This window comes from Patiria miniata, unplaced genomic scaffold (genome assembly GCF_015706575.1).
Source record: "Patiria miniata isolate m_02_andy unplaced genomic scaffold, ASM1570657v1 HiC_scaffold_19, whole genome shotgun sequence".
Taxonomy (NCBI): Eukaryota; Metazoa; Echinodermata; class Asteroidea; order Valvatida; family Asterinidae; genus Patiria; species Patiria miniata.
This window is the reverse complement of record NW_024037057.1, coordinates 8,900,865-8,925,169: the sequence shown is the minus strand read 5'-3', so window position 1 is coordinate 8,925,169 and position 24,305 is coordinate 8,900,865. Positions and strand designations below refer to the sequence as shown.

The following is a 24,305-nucleotide window of genomic DNA, read 5'->3' as shown; positions in this document are numbered from 1 at the left end:
AAAATGAAAAAGTTTTTTTTTTCAATAAAAGATGATGTCTCAAAACTGCCAAACTCACTGGTTTGACTGGAATCCTGCTGCTGCATAATTTTAACGTGTTTTTAGATGGGGATATGATCAAGAATAAGCTTTATGTGGCCTCTCTGGACTCCCATATATTTTCACTAAGTTTAGTCGGGCACCAATTGCAGTCCTCAGCCGACATTTGAAGCAAAAAAAAACAGGTAAAAAAAAAAAAAAGCCGCGTCGCCGCACCACTTTTTGGGCAAGCTCCATACCAGAAACCGGAGACTTTTTTTTTTTGGGCCTAACAGTCACGTTTCCTTTCCAGTCTTTGTGAAAAATTCATAATGATCATCACCAACATCTGTAATAGAGAGCAACATATGTTTTACAGTAAATTGTTATATCGTGTGCTTGGATACTGTTATTTCGTTGGTCTAAGACAGCCACGTGTCTGGACAATAAAAATGCATGTGACACACTGAGGGTGATATCGCACTGTGCTTATGAGCTCCGTGCGCTACCGAAAGAGGGCGCCCTTTTACCTAACAACGACGTCCCATGGGCGGGACATTTCGCTGGTTGACGCGCACCGTTCCTTGTGTGTGACGCACGTACACCAGGGGATTTATTCTAATTACACGCAGTGGCCGCGCTTCGCGGCAAATAAATTGCAGTCGGGCAAGATGGCGTCAGTCGGTCACCCCCAACTGTACTTCCATTGCCGGTGAGGGGGTGCTTGTGAACGGAGCGGATTGCGTGTGTAGCGCGCGTGGAACCTGCGGGCGTGCTAGCTTTGCGCAATGAGAACTGCAACGTCAACACTCAGTCTCATGTCTGGCAGGACGTCAAAACCTTCAGTTATCAGAGGTTAGGCCAACATCGCAGTGATTTAATTTATTTCTCACACAGTAAGTTACAACCATTTATCTTTTTGGGGTACTGGCAACTGTTGTGATGTGGGATATGACTTTTTAACCCCCGGGGTGCATAGCGCCCTCGGCTTTGCCTCGGCAGCTACAGGTATGTGCCTCTTGGGTGTTAAAAAAAGTCATATCCCACACCACAGCAGTCAACAATAGTTAAACACATGTGCATGTATATCTACAGTTTGTAGTTTCAACTTGTGCAACACAAACAAAACTAAAACCAAACCGAAAGCACAACCAATCCATTGTAAGGACTAGATTAGGAAGTAATTATAGAAAATGACTAATTGAAAGATATTGTCATGTAAATATTGCAGCTAAACAAACTACATTACTGCAGAACAAGCGTAGTACAAAGTATAGACAGTTTAAAACTTAACTCCCATTTAAAATATGCTTCAAACTATATGATCCAGAGTAAAGCCTTCATCTGGAGAGCATCGCACTTATGAAAACCGTGAAATTCTGGCTATGTACGAGTTTTTAGTTAACTTGAAACTTTAAACATGCAAAATCTCACCTTTCTTCTTTCTGTAGACTGTGTTTGATGATACCTTCCATGTGCGCGTTGACATCATTCATGTCAAAGAACTCAAACGTCTCAACGAGTTCAAGCAACAACTCGACGAAGTCTTTCTTGGCTTGCTCTGTGATCTCAAACTGATGCGCATCGTAGATCTCTTTGCGCTCGGCCACGGAGAGGTATTTGTAACTCTCTTCGTCGACGAGGTGGGTGAGCGTGTCCTCCAACTGGCGTCCAGGGAGGACGACGTCGTTCAGGGCGTAAAGGAGCTTGCCGAAATCAACTTTCATTCTGGAGGAGAACAGAAGGCGACAAAGAATACATTTACAAATGTGATACGTTCTGTCAAAACCAGACATTTCTCGGCAAAACTTAAAATGGAGATATGACCAAACTAACACCAATTGGGTATATTTTTGCCAAGGAAAGTCCATTTTGCAAAAATTGTGGAAATATAAATAAAGATCCATATTTTAGCGACATTATCTGTTTGTGCTACTATTTCATCACAAAGCAGCAATGAGTAGTCAACCTAGCCACCAATAGACCATTATCATGTGCGGCCATCTTGATTTTTTTCCCATTCAAATCAACGTAACCAAAGCAAAGCTGGAAGGAAAAATAGTCTGGTTCCTTTTTGCACAAAACACATTATCATTCAGTGCTGTTATTGGATAAAGAGAACATGACTGAAATGGTGGCAGCATGATAAAGGTCTATAGACTCCAGGGTGGGGGAAGCACTAAGAGCGTTTTCGAAATGACTGGCTTCGGCTTCGTCTTCGGCTTAAGGAGATTTTAGGCCCCCAACTTCTGGAACTCTACATTTTGGTGCCTGTTATGCTTCAGGAACATTCAATCAGTTGATGTGAAGAGAAAAGTTGGAATATTTTTGCTTAGTTTGCCTCTCAGTGATTCAGAAGTTAGAGGCAAAGCCGAAGTCGAAGACGAAGCAAAGATTTCGAAAACCCCCTAAGTGACCCAGTCCTTCCCAAGGTGCCAAGCACCACAATCCCAGGCTGGACTTGAACCCACAACCTGCATGAGATGACCCCGTTTTCCTCCTACCTCTCTCTTTTCAGTGCCTCCTTGAGCCTGTCATCGTGAGCTTTGAAACACCTCTCGCAGTCCACGGCGTTTGTCTTGAGGAAGTCCAGGGCAATCTGCTTTGTCTCACTGTCTAGGTACTCGCCTATCTTCCAAGAGTCGCCGTCAGGAAGTCGGACAAACCAGGTGTGAAAGTTGGGATGTTTGAGAATGATCTCCTGACACGCTCGCCAGTCCCTGTAGGTCAATGCGTAAAAGGTCAGAGGTCATACAGACAAAATAAGCATAGCTCCCACAGTCTGTATATAAATCCGAGATGGCTTTCTGCACTGTGAAAGCTTTGGGAGCATTCCGAAGGTTCCTGACAAAAATAAGTGAAAATGTTGAGTCTGTCTCGAGCCAATTTGACGGGATACGAAAAACCAGCCCATTGCAGGTTACTCCCAAGCTAATGCCGGTACCCATTTATACCCCTGGGTGGAGAGAGGCAAGTGGGGGTGAAGTGGCTTGCCCAAGGACACAGCACATGACCAGCAGCTTGATTGAACCCTGTCCCTCTGACTATGAGTAACGATCCCTATCCACTAGGCCACACTCCCCAGTTTGAAAAATATGCCTCGGGGGTTAAGGTAAATAATGACTAACCTTCCGCCGATGGATGCCAGATCCGGAAGCATGTCTCTCAGAGCTAGCGGCAGGGTCTCCAGGCACTGCTGCTTCTTCTTCTGCTGCTGAGCTTCCTTCAGCCTCCTGATGTGATTCTTGAACTTCTTAGCGGCTATCTCCTTTCCAAAGTATCGGAGGTAGGTCAGGTAGTTGTCTTCGTCGGCGAGCTCTTTCCTGGTCCGGTTCCAGATGGCGTGGTAGTCGGTGACAGACCTGGACAAGAGAGCCATGTAGGCGTCTTCCACTTTGTCCAGGATCTCCTTCTGCCTCTTGATGCCTGTGATAAAGGGTACCTCCATGGGTCGCCTCTTGCTCCTGTCGATGAGGTTGACTAGGGTCAGGAAGGCAAAGTCCACGTTGACGTTCTCGAACGCCGACGTCTCAATTAAAGTGATCTTTTTCTTGTCTCGGATCGACTTGACCTCCTCGTGCGCCGTGCTCTCGGGTTCTTCGCATTTCGTCGCGACCAGGACACAAGGCTTCTTGGACTTGTGGAGAGGGGAGGACAGGAGGTCCATGATGTAGGATGACTGCTTGTTGGGGGGACGGTTCTGGACATGGCTGACGTCAAAGACAACGATAAAACCGTCAACCACGAATTTCCCGTCCGGCATAATCTTCCTTTCGTAGTTTCTTTCATCACCTACAAGCATGCAAATAAGCAAATCAAAAATAGAACTTTGAATAAAAAATTGATATGATGGATGTTTTTGCTTCAGGAGATGATCCAGTGGTAAGACAACTGCAGCAATAAGCAGGAGGCCATGGTTCGAATCCCATCCAAGTAAGCTCATGAATTATCAGTACACAGTGTTTATGAAATTACGTAATAAACTGATTTAAGAACCGAAACTGAAACTTGAACAGAGACATGATGTCTGCAATGCCCACAATATGCTCTTGCACATTTGTTATAGTAGGATCTAACAAAACGAAAGCCAAGTTTATTTGACTGTCTGACAAAGAATAAAGCTGTCTTTTTACAGTACACGTGCTCAGCATACATGCGTTCTGTACAATATTATACACAGATACAGTATGTACTAGCATGTTTGTTTATGTTTGTTTATGGTGTAAATCAAGGATTTTCTATTGTTCCTCTTCCCTTTTCCTTTGTTTATATTCTTATAACTTTATAACTTTTACGCAACAGCTCTCATTAATTTTGTACACGTTTTTTATTCGAGATACCCGTTTCCCATACTACCCGTAAATGCACACCTCTAATAATGTATATATTGTGCAAATTGTACATGTACACACAGTCGTGTTTTACTATACGCCTGAGGACAACCTACATGTATTGTGTTTCCCTTTGTCCCTGTACTTTAACACTTTCCCATAGACTAAGCACGTAAACGTACGATCGAGGACAGTTTCGAACAAAAGCATCGTCGTTCGAGGACTGAAAGGATCTTTTGTTATCCTTTTGTGGGTCTGTCCTCGAGCGTAATACAAGACAGAACCACATGTACATGTACATACATGTACATGTATCATACATGGTGAGTGTTATACAGACAGTTCATGTACATAAACAAATGTATGCCACAATACTGAAATTCTTCACCTTGTGGAGACATTTCTTTGTTCTCGTGTACTAAAGTTTTTGAGTTTGAAAGTACAGTTTCAAAATGCTCTTATTTTAACCAGAATTAATTTCCTTAGTTGAAATTTGGACTTAATATCCCTTTTCTAAAACTCTTCCATTTGCGACAGATCAACCCACCATGGAAATTCCTAGTTTTTGAGTAAAATCCATATATCTATTTCGTGAAAACCTTGTGGAGACGTATTCATCTATAGAAATTACCCTGTGGAGACGTATACATTGTGTGCATGTCTCCAGAGGGCACGGTGTATCAGATCATGTACATAAACAAATGTAAGCCATGTACATACGTGTACATGCACATATGTACAAGGGCTCCATAATACATTGTATCATCATTGCATGTACACATCTCCCCGGAGTAATTATCTTAATGATTGTGCAATGCCCGACTTCATCATCGTCGTCTGTACACTTCATTCCGTTTCCATAATCATGTTTAATGGACCCAATCTGCCAGACAGATGTTTTCCACATTTCTGTTAATATTAATGTCTTCCTCCTGCGAGGGGTTCAGCTTGAGATTCCAGGGACAAGATGTAGACCATTGAGAACTCATCACTATCATCTTAAAGGGGCATGCATACTTGGGGTGGGTATGGGGGTGGGAATGGTGGGTGGGGAATGGTGGGTGGGGAAGGGGTGCGATGGGATGGGGTGGGGTGGGGGAAGGGGTGGGATGGGGTGGGGGTGGGTGGGGTGGGGTTTGGGTGTGCTGGGGTACTCAAGGAAGAAGGATGTTTAGTTTTTAAAAAATAAAAATGCCCACAAAAAAATGTGATGTTCTGTAAAACACAGACTTTTTTTAAGGGCATGTATGCTTGGGGTGGGTATGTGGAGGGGGGTAGGGTGGGGTGGGGGACGGGGTAGGGTTTGGGGGTGCTGGGGTACTCAAGTAGGAAGGATGCTTAGTTAAAAACAAAATATAAATGCCCACACAAATGTGATGTTCTGTAAAACACAGACATTTTTTAACAGCTGCTTGCAAAACAGACATTTCATATTTTGTTCATCTTTCTATATTTCCTAATCTTCTGACAGTGGAAAGGGGAGGACTAATTTATATGTTTGGGTATGCTAGACATAATTATCATGCTTTATCTAAAGATTTGGCTCAATCATGACCATCAGTATTCCATACTTTCAACCATGAATGAGTACAATGTACATGCGTCGAAAATGTGTTAATTTGCTTGAACACAATATCCTATTTTAATGGCATTGGTGTCAAAACAGCCGCGAGTCATCATTCTATCTACTCAAAAAGGCTTGGCATGAATTTTTTTATTTTTTAAAATGTCTTGGATGTTAAGGAGTTTAAGAATCCGAGAACTTACCGAGCTGGTCTTTACAAATGTACATGAGTTTCTCGGCCGAGGTGAGGGTGGTCTTACACCTCTTCTTGTAATCTTTGTCCCCGTGACCTCGGAGAGGTTGGAAGGACTGGTCATCGATGAACTCGGTCAGCTCAACGATGCTGCAAGTCACCTGCGAGTAAGGACGGATATCAGGTCAAGATAGCGGTGGGCAATTTCAGCGTTATGAAAGGACGTGTGATGTCCATGACAGAGCCAATTCGGGCGATTCATGTACAATGCAGTGCGCCACCAAGAGTTTGCCATGGAGAGTCCAGTTTTCAAGTTTACGGTCGACACAACATGGCCCATTCGAATGAGTGTCGGTAGACAACTTGAGCTAATTTGTTATAGATTGGAGCATATCGTTCTGCCGCCTTACAAAAAAACACCATATTGATACAAAGAAGGAAAAGGGCAAATAGATACTCGAATCACACGCTTACGAAACTACTGACCGGAAAAACAAACAATTTCAAATGTCCCGCGCTGTGAATTTGTCGACTCTCTCCCACAATGCACTGGGAAAAATGAACTCTCCTTGGCAAACTCTTGGTGGCGCACTGCATTGTGAATCGCCCGAATTAACCATGACATCTGATTAATGATTCAGAGAAATGGTCCAAAATGGTCCAAAACTCATAGTTTGTAGTCTCTTTGACCATTACTAGATGATGAAAAAAACCCTACATTTTGGGTTCATTCACTGAGCTCTTAAAAGCTGTGTCATGGACATTACACAACGCTTGAATTGCCTTACATTGTAGTTAAGTCAATATGTCTTTCACAAGTCCAGTCATTAGTAAATCACAAGTTGATACACAGGTCCAGTTGCAAGTGATTCGGGGTGAGCACTAACAAGACAATGCCCTTTTCATAGTTCATTTCAAATGTTGTGATTTGACTGGAAAATGGATGTTTGTTTGTGATTATTCGGCAAGTGGCCGGGACAGCCAACGAAAGTCTTCAGGTCTTTGGACTTATTTCCAGGGGGTCTCTTAGTAGACTTGGAAGGAATTACAGTTTTAGTGGTGGGAGGAAAACCCCAGAATGATATTCTTGGGAAAACCCACGGAATCAGGCAGGGACTGAAAACCCAATCCACATATTGGCCCAGGCGGGATTCGAACCCGGGTCACAGCGGTGGAAGACTCGTTGAAATGTGTAAATGTTGAATCCATACCTGTGAGCCATCCTCCAGGTCCTTAGTCACCTCTCCCCAGTACAAGAAGTGATCGTTGTTGATGACCTGTCCGCTGAAGTCAATCTGACTGATAATCGAAATGTGATCCTTGTAGAAGTGGTCGGCGTGGGGTCGGACGAAGCGATTACAGAGGCAGGACTTGCCCACGCCTGCCGAACCTGTGGGGTGCCGAACAACAAATTTAACACCGTCATGAATACCTCAATTTTAAGACAATATTTTACGGAAAGTTAGTCACTGAAATTATTCAATTTATTATTCATTTATCTAATCTGGCACCCACTAAAATCACCTTGTATTGTATTGTATTGTGTCTGTAATGTATTGTATTTGTATACATGTTTGTAGTCATTTTTTATTGAATGCAGGGCCCCAATGGAACCAGTTTTGAACTGTTTGGGCATACCCTGGGTATTATAAATGAATAACATTTCATCCGTGAGAGGCAAACTTATGAATCCGAGAGCTACAAACCTTTTATTTTCTCGTCACCCGAGAGGCCCACTACCGCGATGCGGAAGGTGCGCTCGACGTTCTTCTTTGCCATGATTGGTCAATGGATGGGCGCGAGTCAGGTGCACACGACGGCTCTGTCCACTGGTCGTGATATCAGGCGTTCGTTTATGCTACTTGTTCAAGAGCAATCATTTCTGAGGTTCCAGAAGTTCCACGCAGTTTGTACAACCCAATTCACATGGAGTTGGCGTCAAGGAATGTGCTGCGTTTTCCAAAAGTGGGACACTGAAGAAACAAAAGGTTTTCTTGATATCGGAAGACTTTACTGTCCTATCTCTTCCGGAGAGTTTTATTTAATCTTTGTCTTCGGATCTGATGACATCAAGTGGAAATGTGCACATCCGTCCTCCTCGAGTGTGTGCGGAGTTCTTGTCATTTCACTGCCATGATCTGAAATGAAACACAAGGAAATAAATGAGAAATTGTATTAACCCCAACCCCCTTGAGTGATTTACTAAGAACCTTCCTCAACCTGTTAATTCCAACCATAGTTCGGTAAATTCTACACCCAAACACTCTGATTATGGTGGTCATGGTGGTATGCCTGACGTGACCCCATGTAAAGCATAGGCCCCTACTGCAGTACTCAAATCCAACAGATTCCAACAAACCCTGGTGTTGGCGTTAGACTGAATGGGGATTGTTAAAGGTTAACCCTAACCACCCCAACCCTTCAAAATCCAACTGCTTGTTCCGTTGGAATCTGTTGGAGTGAGTACTGCACTAGTAAACTGATTATGCTTTACATGTACATGGGGTCAGGCATACCACCATAATCAGAGTCCAACAGTTTGGGTGCAGAGTTTACCATATGGTGTTGGATTTTGCAAGAGTGAGGAAGATTCCTAGTAAATCACTCAAGGGGGTTAGTTTAATTAATGTAATTGTAATGTGGCTACAATATGTGAAATGTTTACATACACATGTACAATTACTGTACAGTGTACATGTGCATACAAGCATACCCTCTTTTTTAATAATAATAATCACAATTTTCAAAGAATGAAAATCCCAGTCAAAAAAATTCACCCCGTCTGTCTGAAACCAAGGACAAGACAAAATTAATCGAGTTTTCACATGAGAGTCCACTGGAATGACTTTCATTATTCAGACTACAGTGGCTTCACTCCAAAATGTCTGGCTCCCACCAGTATTTTACTCGTTGGAAGTTACATGTTAGGAGTCATGTACAAAAGAAGAATGTCTATTGAACATGAGAAACGTAGAAATGCATACATGTACATTACACAATCTAAACTATCAAATAAGGCCATTCCATGGATTGTGCAATAAATAACAATAGGTGACCGCAATGATAACCAAATATGTACATGTACATGACTCGGGCATTGTACACTTTAAAGTTCAGTGATTTCACCCCACAATTCAACCTATGGTGCCTTGCTAAAGGAAATGAATTTCCCTCCTTCCCAAAATTAAATACACACGTACTATTTATAACTTAGAGAAGGAAATAAAGCCTTTATTTTTCTTTCATCTTTTGTATGATCTGCACAGATGTTTCATTTTCTGGGCATGTACATGAGAACTGAGAATAACTTAACAAGACTGAAAAAAACAAGTCTTAAAAAGTCTGAAAATGGAGTTGCCTTTCTTTCTTTAGTTGATATCTTTCTCTGAGATTCAAAAAGTCTGATTTCAGACAAAAGTCTGAAAAATCTCATGCCTAACTTACAAAAATAATCCCAAATTAAGATTCTGTATGCAATGTGCATAAATCACAGCAATAAAATTCTATGGTCATAAAAACTCCATTATTCCATATTATTCCGTAAACTTCCCTACTTTAATCCCCCCCCCCCCTTCAAATGTTACCATGCATTAAAAAAAAAGCAGACAAGTCTGAAATTTCCAGTACTCAAATATTGAAAAAGAAAACAAATCGAACAAAAACGCGACCACACCATAAACCGTACCACCCGCCACTGCAACTCCTTCCTTCACAATGGAATTTTTTTCTGCATCGGTTATAAGATTGATATTTCCACCTTTCATGAACGTGGTCGGGATTCGTTCAAGCGTGAACCATGAATAGAAAAGGGGCAGACCCTAGATTGTTATTTGTTGGTCATTACACAGGATTTTTTCCCCTTCGTTTCCCCAAACTGGCTAAAGAAAAAAATCTCTTGAATTCAAAAAGTTTTTTTTTTTTATTCCTGGTTAAGATATTTTAATTGTCTGCCAGGTCTGGCTTTACCACCATTCATCAAAACCTGGCACTGTTATTCTCCCTGAAGTGGGGTTCCACTTTTCACTTACGAGATGGAAATAAAAACCAAGATTTTACGTGGCCCATGTACTTGTTCATGTACGTCTACAGACGGCAGGCACCATGCATTTAAAATGTGCACAGTGGGCTATAAGCACTGTTGATGTCAGAATTTTCAATACCGGTAAGGCCAAAAAAAAAATAAGTCGGTCTCTGGTCAGCGCGCGCGTCGATTTTAATCATGCGCGTCAATCTTTTTTTTTCCAAAATGTTCCGCGGTAGCTCCATCAGCGCCCTCTATTGCCGCACCTCCTCAATCTTTTTTTACCAAAGAGCACCAAGGAATGGGAAATTGCACCAAGGCAAATGATCGAGAGCACCAAGGCAAATTATGGAGGACACCAATGTACATGAGGACACCAAAAAAGCAAAATAGTACCCCACCTTGTCTGTACAATAAGCTTGAAGAAAGAAAAAAGAAGAAAAAAAAAAAAAAAAAAAAAGCCGCGTCGCCGCGTCAATTCCGGAACTTTGGTCTGACCAGAGACCGAATATTTTATTTTTTTTGGCCTAATACCAGTATTCAGTTTCCTCAACAACATGTTGACATAGAAACGACTGTCAATATCTACATTCCTAAATCCTTAAAGACAATGTCAGCAGTTATTTATGCAAGCTAGTCAATTCCAAGTTGCCAGAAAGCTGGATTATTTTCCTCTGATTGGAAACAAAAAAATATACGTCACCGACCATGTTGTCACTGTAAGCCCAAGTGTGCTATTTTCAATGACCCTGTACAATGTACATGCTGTACATGGTTCCAGAGCCCTCCACACATGTATTCATGTACATACAAACATGTCAGCCTACAAAAGTACAAGTTGCATGAGTAATGGTTGGCATCTGAACAAAAATGTTCCAACACACACGACAATGACTATCAAAAGCATGCAATGTTCAACTGTGTAAACAAGGACAGTCTAGCTCTGTACTTTGGTCACAGCTAACTTCATTATCACCTCCACATATTAAAAAATATGTGCTGCATACCTTACCATTGATAACACAGGGGCCAGCCTAATCACTAGAGTACAGCGTACACATTCTTGCACAAGATGGTAAACAAAAACGGGTTCAGAAATCCCCCTTGAGTCACAGAACCTCCCTGGATTAGGGTTATTAATTGGGCTTTAGGTGTGGACAACAATTTTGGTGGGCTGTGTTTTGTGGCTTCTGTGTAGCATCTTGGCAAGGCTGTGCACAAATACATTGTAAATACCATCAGTGCAATTGATACATTGATTTGTCTGGGAGCTTCTGTGCAGTTAAATTTGTATACAATTGTACTACATTGTATAAATTTGTAGTCAATTGTACTACATTGTATAAATTTGTAATACATTGTATCAAAGTGTATTGTATTACACTGTATTACAAAGTTAACAGTTCACTCAAAGTACAATGATTGCAGTTTCCATTTGTGTGGCACCTTGGCAAGGCTGTGCACAAATACATTGTCAGTGCAATTAATACATGTACATTGATTTGTCTGGGAGCTTCTGTGCAGTTAAATTTGTATACAATTTGTACTACATTATATCACATTGTATTACATTGTATTATACCGTATTACACTGTATTACAAAGTTAATACATGTAGTCTATTCTCAAAGTACAATGATTGCAGTATCCATGTATTATTTTCTCTGGGAACTTCTGTGCAGTTAAATTTGTATACAATTGTACTACATTTTATTACACTGTTTTACATTGTATTACACTGTATTACATTGTACTACAAATTTAATAGTCTACTCAAAGTACAATGATTGCAGCATCCATTTCAATAGCATGTCTACTATTTTCTTCCCTCTTCCCGTTTATACTGTGGTATGTGAATATCCTGGAATTGTGACTGTCCACACAACAACTTGTCAAAACAAATAGACACAGTCCCTTGAAAATACACTCTGTAGGTTAGTTTGGATGTTGGATTTCCTTATAAAATCCGATCTGACAGCAAAATCTGTTTCCTCAAACTAGCCACTTCTCACTTGTTCTCATTGTTTACACGTATATCTGTAGACTGTATAGCCAAAAAGGGATAAACTCTACCCTAGTTAAAGGTAATACAATGTACGACATTTGCTTAAAATTGCTGTAATTTTGAGAAATGGATGGATTTTTTTTGGGGGGGGGGTAGTATTTTATAGCAAATATTGTTACACTGAACTGTTTACAATTGTGTGTTTATAGATGCAACAAAAACCAATTAAAAAATGCTGTTATGGTTCCCTGACCCTATTTCAGACAAAACAGAGCAATTTATAGACGTCAGAGACTTGTCAGGTCAGGGAACCAGACTAGCTGGCTTGCACCCGCTGGGTTGCAAAATAATTGTATATGTGTATCATGCATACAGCGTGAGTAAAAAAAAACCCGACACCCAAATGTCGGGACCATTGTTTTATTGAAGTTCTAAATGTACCAGTAGCACTTTCAAAATCTAGGATATGAAAGCCCAATTCATAAGCTTTCGTTTAGTACAAAAATCATTCACATCACTCATGTACTTTTTAAGTTACGGAGTTTTAAACACAACCACCGTTTTAAAGTTCTGTCCACGGTTCACAAAAAAGGTGTGCATTCTTTCAGCAAAACGATAACAATTCACACACATCCTTATGCGATTTTATCGTTTTGCTGAAAGAACAGTGGATTTTTATGTGTGATCCCTGGACAGAACCTGAAAACGGCGGTTGTGTTTAAAACTCCGTAACTTGAAAAGTACATGAGTGATTGGAATGATTCTTCTACTAAACGAAAGCTTATGAATTGGGCTTTCATATCCTAGATTTTGAAAGTGCTACATGCAGAACTTCAATCAAACAATAGTCCCGACATTTGGGTTTCGTTTTTTTTTTACTCACCCTTTATTACGTAGTGTTCAGTTCTCCGTAGGACCATCACGTGGTTAAAAGACTCAACGCGTACCATGAGAACGCCGCTCCCGGAAAATCTCACCACGATCCTCCAAAGCAGACAACTGTTTTCTAACACCACATGAATTTCACTCACATGGAGTGGAAAGTTGAGCGTTTCAGCTTAGCGTTTCAGCTTTCCGAACATGTCCATAAACAGCCGTTTGATGAACCTACACTGACCGATAGATTTATGAATGGACCGCCTATGCTCCGCCCCCAAACTTTCCAGTTGCGGTCAATGTTTATTGGCTGGAACGAAAGCGGGGCGTGACCCGGGCCGGGTCATCAGTAACGGGATTGGCTCTTTGATCGTGATTGGCATGTGGACGGATTTTCCCAGGCCCCGCGCATGCGCATGTACTTGAAGGGGTCACTGACTCATTTGGCTTTTTAGGATACCGACAGCGGGTACAACATTATTCATTTACGATGAATTGAAAAATTATCATGTGGATAGCCGCTACTGAATGCACATTAATTGTCTTTACATGGATCCAACATTTATTTATCATGTGTCTTTTTGCCAAAATTATCTTTCATTTTGCACAGAGAGTGCATTTTATACCTGTGTTTTCAGTGCGTATTTTTCGATTTTGATGCGCTCACGTGCCGTGTCACGTGCAGTTCGCCGTCTTAATGCTCGTTTCGGGGCCACGGGCGCCGCTTGGACGGGACCGTGAGAAGCGACATCGCAAATAACGGTGTCGTATTTTGACAGCTCGAGATTTCCCAGAACAGAATTTCCTAAACAGTGATGGGAAGTTGGAAATGGGGGAGGGTCGTAAATAATCATGATATAATCGGCACATAAAAGCGTAAATTTAAACTGATTTATATTTTTTACAAAATATATGACAGATAGATAAGTTGTTTTATTTAAATATTTATTGCTCGACATAGCAAAATGCATTTTAGGCGTTCAGAGAGGGAATTTTCCCTGAACTTTTTTCCCCTCCCCCATGTGATGGGAATGGAATGCTCAACACGTGGGAACGGTAAACATTGTGTTTTTAACTGATGTGAATCCTACACTACAGGATTAAAACTTTCAAGATGGCTGGCCGACTGAGGAGAACGTCGTCGATACGAATAATTAGTGGCTTTCTTATAAAACTGATTTTAGTGGTTAAGTCGGAAAGGTATATTAAATGCATTGTGTGCAGGAAATATGAGGACAGGAGAAAATACTTTAGGAACTACAGCCGTAGTTTTATTGACGGGGTAACAGGTGTAATCAAGAAAGATAATGTGGTCAATCACAGCAAGGAGGATTCCTCCATCATCACAACAAGGCAGAGTATCATCAACGCGCCCTGGATCTTCTCGGGAAGCCTGGTACATTCGGGGAGATTTCTTGCACGCCAGTTGGGAGAAGTTTCAAGGAAGTGGACGAGGAGGACTTGCTAAGAATCGAACAACTTATGGACATTGTGTATATCGCTAAGAAGGAGAAGCCGTTCACCTTGTTTGAGGACATCGCAGAGCTGGAAAAACGACACGGTGAAGCAGTAGGTAACACTTACTTAACGACAAGAAAGCTTGCCCAGGTAACTTTGTCATCAATCAGTTTCACATTATGCAACTTCATGATTTTAAATACAGTTTGTATAACAAAGTTTTAATAAATACTTAATGTTTTGTTTGTGTCGAGGGCCGGGATGTATACTTTAGGGGCCCTACTCATGGCATGAAGATTAGTGAATTGAAAAATTATGTGAATTGCTATACAAAAATCTGCTACACAATTTTTTGTGAATTGCTCTGAAAAAATATTGCATAGCAGTATTTTCTATGCAAGTTTTTAAAAGGAAATCGAACTAGTATGGAAAGAAATCAAATGCATACTGCAGGTTTACTACTCAATAGCTTTAGGTGAAGTTAGGGTTAATTTAACGTACACTGTAGATATGTGGAACCATGTTGAATGCACTGGTTCTAGAAATACAAATATACATGTTTAATGCAATGTCAAAATCTTTCTGTCGGAATTGAAATTAATTGCAGGGGGGCCTATATGAATATCATGTTTATAGTGAATTTATATATAGGGAGTCAGAGAGGGGTCCCCTTTTCTTTCAAGTAACTGCAATTTCTCGGAAGCTGCGTGTTTTTGCATGAGTCATGTGACTGTGCCATATTATTTCTGGAAGTATTGTTTTGAGTTTAAACAAAAAACAGCTTTATGACCCCAGTGACACCATGATGACCTTTGACCCCCAGTTTGGTCATGTGACATGTTGGGGCTGGGCTACTAATACTTTTGACACATTGGGTTGAAATCGGTCAAAATATGTGGGAGAAATAGACAATGCCAATGTTTGTTACTAACACTAACAGAGAGACATGATGATTCATCAAATTGCCATTAGTGTAATGCATAGGAGAAAACTATTGCACTGCAGCCCCCACAAAATACATTCATCATATTACCAACAAACTCATCTACATGTATGTCCATAATTTACAACGGCACTGTACTTTCTGAACATACCGCAAAGAAGGATGGAGAGTACACACATTATGGTTCAAATGTTATTAAAAGCTGGCAAAAAAACCCCGTTTTTAAAGGAAATCCTGTATACCAATGTGCCAACGCATTTCTGAGGAGTCAACTTGGCTGTTGAACAATTCCAACAAAAATAAATTGGTTGTTCCTTCCTCGTTAAATGCCACCGAGTGCCCACTCAAGGCTTTTGCAAACAATAACCAAAGCTTTTGAAATCTATTTTTTTATTTTTTTTGGAGTGTGGCAGGGAAAGCACCCTTCTGCTATTGGCTAACCCAGCTTTTCCCCATGCGTTGACGGAAATGGATGTTAGTATAAACTGTTTACGTCACAGTTTATTGTTCAAATGTGTACACAGTTCACAATGGCCAAGTACAGTAACTCACTGGTTTGATAACAGTTTTGCCAATTTGAACCCAATCAAAATATTCAATATATATGATATAACATGAACGTCAGAAAATAATTTATGGTTCTCAAAGAATTTGTGAAGACATTTGTTGGCATTTAACATGTAATTAAGTTGTTGAGTACACTCTAAGTGTATGTACAGTAGTACATTACCCAAACATGCATGCTATTAAACTGAGCCTTTTATAACCTTAACAACTTCCTGTTTTGTTTTTTTCTTGGAAAATTTTCCTGCACAATCACGGTAAATTAAACCGATGGCACAAAATTATTTGCAGAGCTTCACATAAAACTTCCTGTTTGTTTTTGTTTTTTGGAAACTTCTGCACAATCAGGGTAAATTAAACCGATGGCACAGAATTATTTGCAGAGCTTCACATAAACCTGGCACAACAATCCTTGTAATGTAGCCTATAAAGTACAAATGTGTGCAAAAACATCAGGATCGGGTACCCGAATACCCGACCAATGCATGTCAGGAACCGTTTCCAGATTATGGGATCGGGTACCCGTAACCAACTTTACAAATATCTGAATAACTTCACAGACAATGAAAAAGAAAGGTTTTGAATGTCATCAAAATAAAAACCAGACTACCTGGATAAAACAAAACAGATAACGCTCATGAAAATTGCAGTTTCCACCACAAAGCTAAAACATGTATAAAGCTCACTGTACACACATGAGTTGCTTTATTGACACACCGATGTGGTAGAATAATTGCAAGGACCGACCTTTATCATTTTATGAACAATCTGAACAGAAACTTCCGACATTGGAATTTTGGGGTTGGGTTTCTTTCACGGACACCCGGGTACCCGTTTTTTTTTTCAAGTGGGTACCTGGTTCCCTTACTGCCCGTAAATGCAAAGCCGTAGTCAAGGGCAGATCCAGAACACAATTTTTTGGGGGGGCCAAACAAAATTTTGGGTCCCCCAAAATGCGGGTCCCCAAAAATACAGCGTGGGTTCGGGGCCCGCTTAAGGGCCCCAAAATTGATTGGATTCTAGATGCTCTGTGGTGCGATCCGAGGCTATTTCTGATCACTTTAACCAAATCTTTTGGAGGAAAAGATGGTGGTGTACGCAGTGCCTGCCTTTATTGCGATGCCACTTAAAAAAATAAATAAATAATAATTGTTTTTTGGGGGGAGGGGGCCTGGCCCCCGTTTGCCCCCCCCCCCCCCCCCCCCTGGATCCGCCCTTGCCCCTAGTGTGCAGTTCTTAACACACTACAAATGGAGTTTCAGACTTCGGAGGAATCTGGGTGGTTTGGATTTGGAGTATTCAAATCATTAATGCTGATTGGTCGATTCTTAAGTCCAACAGCGAAGGGATACAAATCCCACGAGGCATTGCATGTGTTGAATGAACTCTCTAATTTCAAGTGCATACAGCTGCAGATTCGAGAACCACAGAGCTTATACTTCGCGAGTTCTAATCAAGTTTGCCCGTCGAGGACAAATTTGTTAGCCACGCGTACGCCATTGCAGGCAGAACACGGACAATGTTATGAGTCTGTATCCCAGTTGAGTTCTGCTACAAGCCCAAGGGCATAAATGCACATATACCACACACATGTTTACGTTACGTATGTAGTGTGGACTGTGGACATTCCTTTATTTTTGCGTAGTTAAGAAAAACCTGTGAAAAAAATCATTTTACTCACAATTTGAAAACTCTTTCAATCAAATTTTTTTTTCTACGATTCCCTTTAGTGTTTCTCTTCATTTTGCCACCGATAAACCTAACCCAAAAATGCCTCTCAAGCTTTTTTTTCCAGAGAGGGGGAAACACTGTGTGGACGTGGGCAAGTCCACACAATGTCACTGCTACCTGGTTTATGTGACCTCTTTTGTTCGAAAGTCCACACAGTGAATGTAATGCTTTCAAGTACAGATGAAACTACATTTTGCTGTTGGAATAAACAAATGCACGTCCACGGTACGCTACCTTGCCATTTCAATTTACAAAAATACATTTTGTACCTCGACCAAGAGCAATTCCTTTCCAATTTATTCAGAGGCTTACCAATAAATGACCGTGCTGCCACACAACGTCACTGCTACCTGGTTTATGTGACCTCTTTTGTTCGAAAGTCCACACAGTGAATGCAGACTGAGTGAATGTAATGCTTTCAAGTACAGATGAAACTACATTTCGCTGTTGGAATAAACAAATGCACATCCACAGTACGCTACCTTGCCATTTCAATTTACAAAAATACATTTTGTACCTCGACCCAGAGCAATTCCTTTCCAATTTATTCAGAGGCTTACCAATAAATGACCGTGCTTGGGGATTCCTGTCAGTATCACATTCAGATGGGGAAACCCGATACGCATAACTCACAAATCCATGCGAGGTTTCAAGTTGAAATCAGTTGGCGGTCAGACCATGGATATCATTTGAGGTAATCCTCTTCAAGATTATATCTAGGTCAAGACTGTAATGAATGATTTTTTTTACTCATTTCTCCTTCGAAGAAAAAGTATGGAGCTACATATCATTAATTTTGAAAGTACAGAAGCATAGACTTAGTGTGTCACTGTGTCTTGAAAAGTTTTATATATTTGGTGTGGAGCTATCACATGTCAAATTTCAAATTTGAGCGACGATGCTGTCATACCCCTTAAAATGCTCAAACCAAAAATCAAAAATCAAACCATACACGTAGATTTCATTTTCTTAAACTCAATGAAAACCCGGATATCAAGTACAGGGTACCGTATCTGTTAGACCTACGTGTACATGTATTTAAAATTTATGAACAAAACACATGTAGAAGCAATTTTAAATTTTTATCCCAGACTATACAACTTACATGTACAAGGAGTAAGCAGATTACCATGAATTACGTACTCGTCCCGAATTACGACCTAAAAATCACCCTCCCCCACCAAAAAAAGAAAAGATTCTTGTCTGTTGACTTTAACAAGCACTCGACGCGACCAGCCCGATACTTGAACTGTACAACGCCAGAAATAACAGGCCTTAAACTCCCCCTTGGGTCCGTTCCATACAAGACTTTGCCAGCTCGGGATCACAGCACACACGCTTGGATGCAATAATGAAATTCTAATCAATTTTTTTTTTTTACAGTGTTATACATGTGTACAGGGTTCTGCGTGTGCTGTGTTTATTTCTGCGCGGACGCCATGTGTGGCGGGCCAGTATGCAAGATATGTATAAAGGTAACTGTGAATGGGAATAACAAATGTGTGCACTAAGAAATAGTCCCTTAGGATGGGCTCGTATAATTAAAGGTGCAGTCAAAGTTTACGAACATGTACCAGTGCACGTAGAATGTACAGTGTATACGTTCATATATAGCCTATTGCCTGTACATGTGTACAGTCGAATCTCGTTAGTACAAACTCTGTTAATACAAACTTCTGGTTATAACAAACATAAAGCCTTAGTCCCGAATGTGCATTTATGTGCACAATGAATGGAACTGATGTTCTTTTTAATACAAAATTCTGATATAACAAACAATTTGGCTAGGTCCGAACGAGTTTGTATTAACGAGACTCGACTGTATAGTCATTTAATTCACTAATGGGCTATTCTTGCATGAAACACATTGAAGAGCACACACATACATGTAGGCTATCAGCTTCGGTCCAAAAATTGGGCCACCGGTATCAAATGATCAAAAAGAGCAATGTCCATAGTGATTTTTGGCAAGGTATACTCATGTAGAATTGGAAAATGTGTGATAGCTTTGTAGTGTGAGTGGTGGTAGTTTTTTGGGTGTTATCACTTTTATTTATTTTCTTTCAAAATTGCTGTCAATATGCTTGATTCGGATTAATTATATGTGGTAACAAGCATTTTTGGCTGCCATTTAAAAAAAAAACAGTGATAGCACCCAAAAAGCTGCCACCGATGCAATGCTATCACATATTTTCCAACTATAGGGGTGCATACCTTGCCAAAAATCACAATGACCATTATTCCCCTCATGTGATACCCACCAAACCCCCAAGCTGATGGCCTAACATTGCCTAACAGCACCAAATGTTGTGTCTCGCAAGTCCGCAGAATGCAAATTATGTACAAATGTACTGCTGGAAAATGTGCAGCAGGATTCACAACTAGTAATTAACAGCTCGATTTTTGAGAGTCAAAATGTGTAGTACACTATGGTTGTCCCAAGGATAACACAAAAATGCCCAGTTTTTAAAGGATGGTTGTGTGGAATATATCCTACTTTGATATGCTTAAGTTAAAATGCGTTGTAATGCCCCTTTAAGTTACATGCGAGTTCATGGTTTTTAATATAATTTCACTGTACATCAGCATTCTATTATTGGTACAAAAATGTATGGAACAAGTGTAACGAAGCATACATTTGATGCCCTGATCAATGTCAGGATTGTTCCATCAGCGAGAATCTTAACCTTGACTTTTTGTCTTTCGTTATCTAGTGAGTAAATGTCACGAATGGAGCACTACAGTACATACCAAGATGCTTCTGAAGGATTTGCAGTGAATAAACAACAGTTAAGTGCAAAAATGGTTAACCTTAATGTTACATCAAGAATTATGTGTATTAATTAAGGCAGTGGATATTTAACCAATCCCCCTTTCTTTTAGTAAATAATATTTTGCCAGATAGGCACTAAAAATGCGCAGTGACTGGTTTGTTTTTTGGACATACTAGAAATTTTGATCATGACAAACCGTAGTCTGTTCCGAACCAACATTGTCGTTGTAACTTAGTATTCACGAGAAATGGAATCAGACCATTTTACAATTTCTGACTTTATTTCTCTCTAAGAAAACTCTTCCAGTGCCACGAATCAGAAGAAAAGTTATACTCTGTAATTTAATGTTGAAGTTAATTTAAAATAATACAAGAAGAATATTCTTAATTTGGGGGGGGGGGGGGAGGGAAAGGAAAAATGTCTCTTCTACTAGAAAGCATCCCGAATCCGCCAAAATCCATCAATTTTGCCATGCAAAAAATTGTTGGTGGCCAGTGAGTCCATCAGAATCCACTAGTTTGTGGGAATAACTGTTGAGATCCTGAATCCCCCAAAGTCCCCCAACAGCTCAATATAGAGGTATCCTGAATCCATCAAAATCCTGCAGTTCTGCTAGGCTAACAATCCTGAATCCATCAAAGTCCCCCAGTTTGTGCAATATGGAGGTATCCTGAATCCACCAAAATCCCCCGAAACAGGGGTGAGGATTTTGATGGATTCAGGTACGTTAGGGTTGAAGAAAGTGGATATTTAGCCGGATATTATTAGATTGTACAGCGCCCTCTTTGACGCGTTTACGAGTAGGCCAACATTATAGAACATTCAATTATCACCATCGATAGTACAGCACCTGTGGCCGAATGAATAGCGCAATAAGCGCATGCATCACATGAGTGAGAAATCCCTGGTTCAATTTCCGGCTAGCGACATTTTTGATATTTTTTTTCCATCCAAATTAAAAGTATGCCAGGGTGTTACCTTTTCTTTTCCTGGTTCGTGGCTTTGGAGGAATTTTTAAAAGGGAAAAAAATCTTAAATTGTAAACTGGTCTGATTCCCATCTTGGGAATAGGAAGTCACAAACATTATATTACATGTACGTGTTAAACTGTAACGTTACATCTCATTTCAAATTTCTTAATTTATCCTTCATGTCCTTCCACCAATTGAAAAGAAAAAGAGTCAAATTTGTGTTTCAAAATTTTAAACATATTGTCATTGTAACAGTAACCCTAACGCACTTGGCCCTATGTGCTGGCTACCATCATCAATCCTAAAAAAATCCTCCAAAATTTTGCAACAACGCCAAAATTTTTCAAAATCGTTAGACAGTCCTGCCTCGAAATGCGTTCATCCTCAATCCTCCAAAATCCTCATCCCAAATTGTGCACTCATGTTCAAATGAAGGATACCCAGCGCTTCAATCCTTCAAATCATCAGACAGTCCTGCCGCAAAATGCATTCATCTCAATCCTCCAAAATCCTCCTCATCTTCAAACACCATTCATTCTCAATCCTCCAAAATCCTCATGTGCTTAAACACCATTCATCCTCAATCCTCCAAAATCCTCCTTAAATTTGCATTGATTAACAACTAGGGCTAGGCTGTAGCAAGGTTGTCATGGTTGTACTAGTTAGGCTATACAAGCTTAACCAAAACCGAAAGGAATGCAAGTCTACTTACGTGGTGGCAATGCTCTCTCGGCCACAGATTCTTGATTGCAACTTTCGAAAATGAAATCAGCATATCAGGAAATCAAACAGAACTCATGTGCAACATTGCACTGAAATCTCGCATAAAAATTTCGCCGTTCCTTTTCCCGTTGGTATCCGGCATCAAAAATCAATAGAGTTAAACTCACGGGCACCAGTGATTTCATGCGGTGTGTACATACATCGATGTGGACATCCGTATCGCGAACATTGGAACAAGTTGAGTCGTGCATAAACCACGCCCAAATTGAAATTCCCCCGCAAAATCCTGTTTTTTCTTAAACACTTAATTGGTCTTTATATTTAAAATTCATTTAAATCTATCATTCTTTTTACAAAGTCATTGAATGTCGGGACCGTTTATCCTCAGTATCCGACTATTCGGGTTGATCATTATTTGGCGCACGTACGGAGATAGCAGAAATTGTAACGACTTCCGTGTTTTCCAGAATGTTTGTAACAACCGTTCTGATTGGCTAGACTCGTCACCAATTTACCAATTTGAAGTGATGAATTTCAGCTTTAAATAAAAATGCCTGGTAAAAGTAAACTCAATTTTTAAATTGCAAAAATTGATGGCGAAATTTGTCACCATTATAAGCTCACAACATTTGATTTAGTGGTATTACTATGAAATTGTGTCCAAATTCTTTGAGATAAAACTAACCAATCAATGATTAAGTATTCAAGCGCATTAAATCATTAAATCATATGAAAGGTTTGCGAGACATTACATTCGGTAGCTTTTTTGCGGGTCAGAAATTGTTTATGTACATTTATGAAAGATTTGGGAGCTTTTCTTATGTCTCTGAAAAGGAAATTACGTCGATATTTACAAATCAAAAATAATAGTCTAATGCTTCAAGTATGTCTTCAACGGTCTTGTGGCCCAATGGATAAGGCATCTGACTACGGATCAGGGGATTCCAGGTTCGAGTCCTGGCAAGATCGAATTATATTTTTGATTTTTTTTTATTTGACATAATGAAATTCATATTTGATTGCATTCCAAGTTCATTAGAAATTGTCTGACTCCGTACAACCACTTATTTATTATTTCTTTATTATTTCTGCATTATCCTCCTACCACGGCCACACTACCATCGTACGTGAATCATGTGGGGGCGCTGTTCAAAACTAGCAGTCTGCTGCAGTACTTTGATTGGCGACCGTCCTGTACTGCATTAATGTGTGCGACATGTCACATTGACGACAATTCCCTGACTTGAAAAAAACGGAGGGGAAAACTCTTACCTCCCAAACGTCCTAGTATTCAAGACAAATATTACCTCTTTCCTTCACTTTCTACTACTAATTCCTCAGTTAACTCCTAATGAAATGCATTCAGGGATAGGGAACATTTGAATTCGACAAAAATGGCCAACTCGTAAATAATGCCCATGACATGCCCAGTTTTTTTTTACCCATATCACACCCATAATGGGTGTTGTTATGCATCTGCTCAAAAAGTTGGCACATGGCCCCCATAAGTAATTAAATATGGGCAATCTCGCATGCACAGTTTGCCCTGGTATTTGACACGAGGGCCCCATACGGGCTGAATATCAGCCCAGCATCTGGCATATAGGCCCCATACGAGAAACTATGACCAATTTCGCATGTATCTGCCCAGATTTTGCATATGGGCCCTACACGGGCTAAATGTGTGCAATCCCATATGCATCTGCACATGTATTTGGCATATGGGCCCCATACGGGCTAAATGTGTTAATCCCACATGCATCTTCCCGATATTTAGCATATGGGCCTCATAATTGGCTAAATGTGGGCAAGCCATGCATCTGCCCAGATATTTGGCATAATGGGACCCATGCGGGCTAAAATGGGCAATCCCATTATGTTTCTACCCAGACATTTGGCATAATGGGCCACATGCGGGCTAAATGTTGGCAACGGCCCGGGTACATCTGCCCAGATATTTGGCATATTGGCCCCATATTGGCTTAATGTGGTAATCTGCCCAGATATGGGACCCATGCGGGCTAAATGTGGGCAAGCCCATGTGTATCTGTCCCAATGGGCCACATTAAGGGCACCCATATGTGCATGCCCATAAATTATGTGTGTGTGCCGAGATAATTGGTATATGGCATGG

The 24,305-nt window shown here is 40.5% G+C and overlaps 1 protein-coding gene, 1 long non-coding RNA gene and 1 other non-coding gene across 25 annotated transcripts in view; 2 read left to right on the top strand and 1 right to left on the bottom strand.

Moving 5' to 3' along the window:
- LOC119725671 (rho GTPase-activating protein 5-like) overlaps positions 1–22,643 on the bottom strand; it is a 71,011-nt gene extending 48,368 nt beyond the window's left edge. For 18 of the 23 annotated variants that reach the window (XM_038197174.1, XM_038197172.1, XM_038197175.1 and 15 more), the window contains exons 1-7: positions 22,161–22,642; positions 7,813–8,244; positions 7,318–7,496; positions 6,117–6,267; positions 3,147–3,810; positions 2,523–2,738; positions 1,453–1,746 (exon numbers count right to left, since the gene is read on the bottom strand). In XM_038197174.1, the coding sequence (XP_038053102.1) occupies positions 1,453–1,746; positions 2,523–2,738; positions 3,147–3,810; positions 6,117–6,267; positions 7,318–7,496; positions 7,813–7,885 (1,577 nt within the window). In that variant the 5' untranslated portion in view covers positions 7,886–8,244; positions 22,161–22,642. Of the gene's footprint in view, positions 1–1,452; positions 1,747–2,522; positions 2,739–3,146; positions 3,811–6,116; positions 6,268–7,317; positions 7,497–7,812; positions 8,245–22,160 lie in introns of all 23 variants that reach the window. The other 5 variants (XM_038197171.1, XM_038197170.1, XM_038197182.1 and 2 more) reach the window with 1 other exon arrangement.
- On the top strand, positions 18,996–20,492 carry LOC119725674. Its single transcript, XR_005270723.1, has 2 exons — positions 18,996–19,178; positions 20,418–20,492. It is a non-coding gene; the product is annotated as an uncharacterized LOC119725674 (long non-coding RNA).
- A 424-nt stretch (positions 22,644–23,067) lies between the features above and the next one.
- Trnar-acg lies at positions 23,068–23,140 on the top strand. Its single transcript has one exon. It is a non-coding gene; the product is annotated as a tRNA-Arg (tRNA).
- Positions 23,141–24,305: the final 1,165 nt, after the last annotated feature.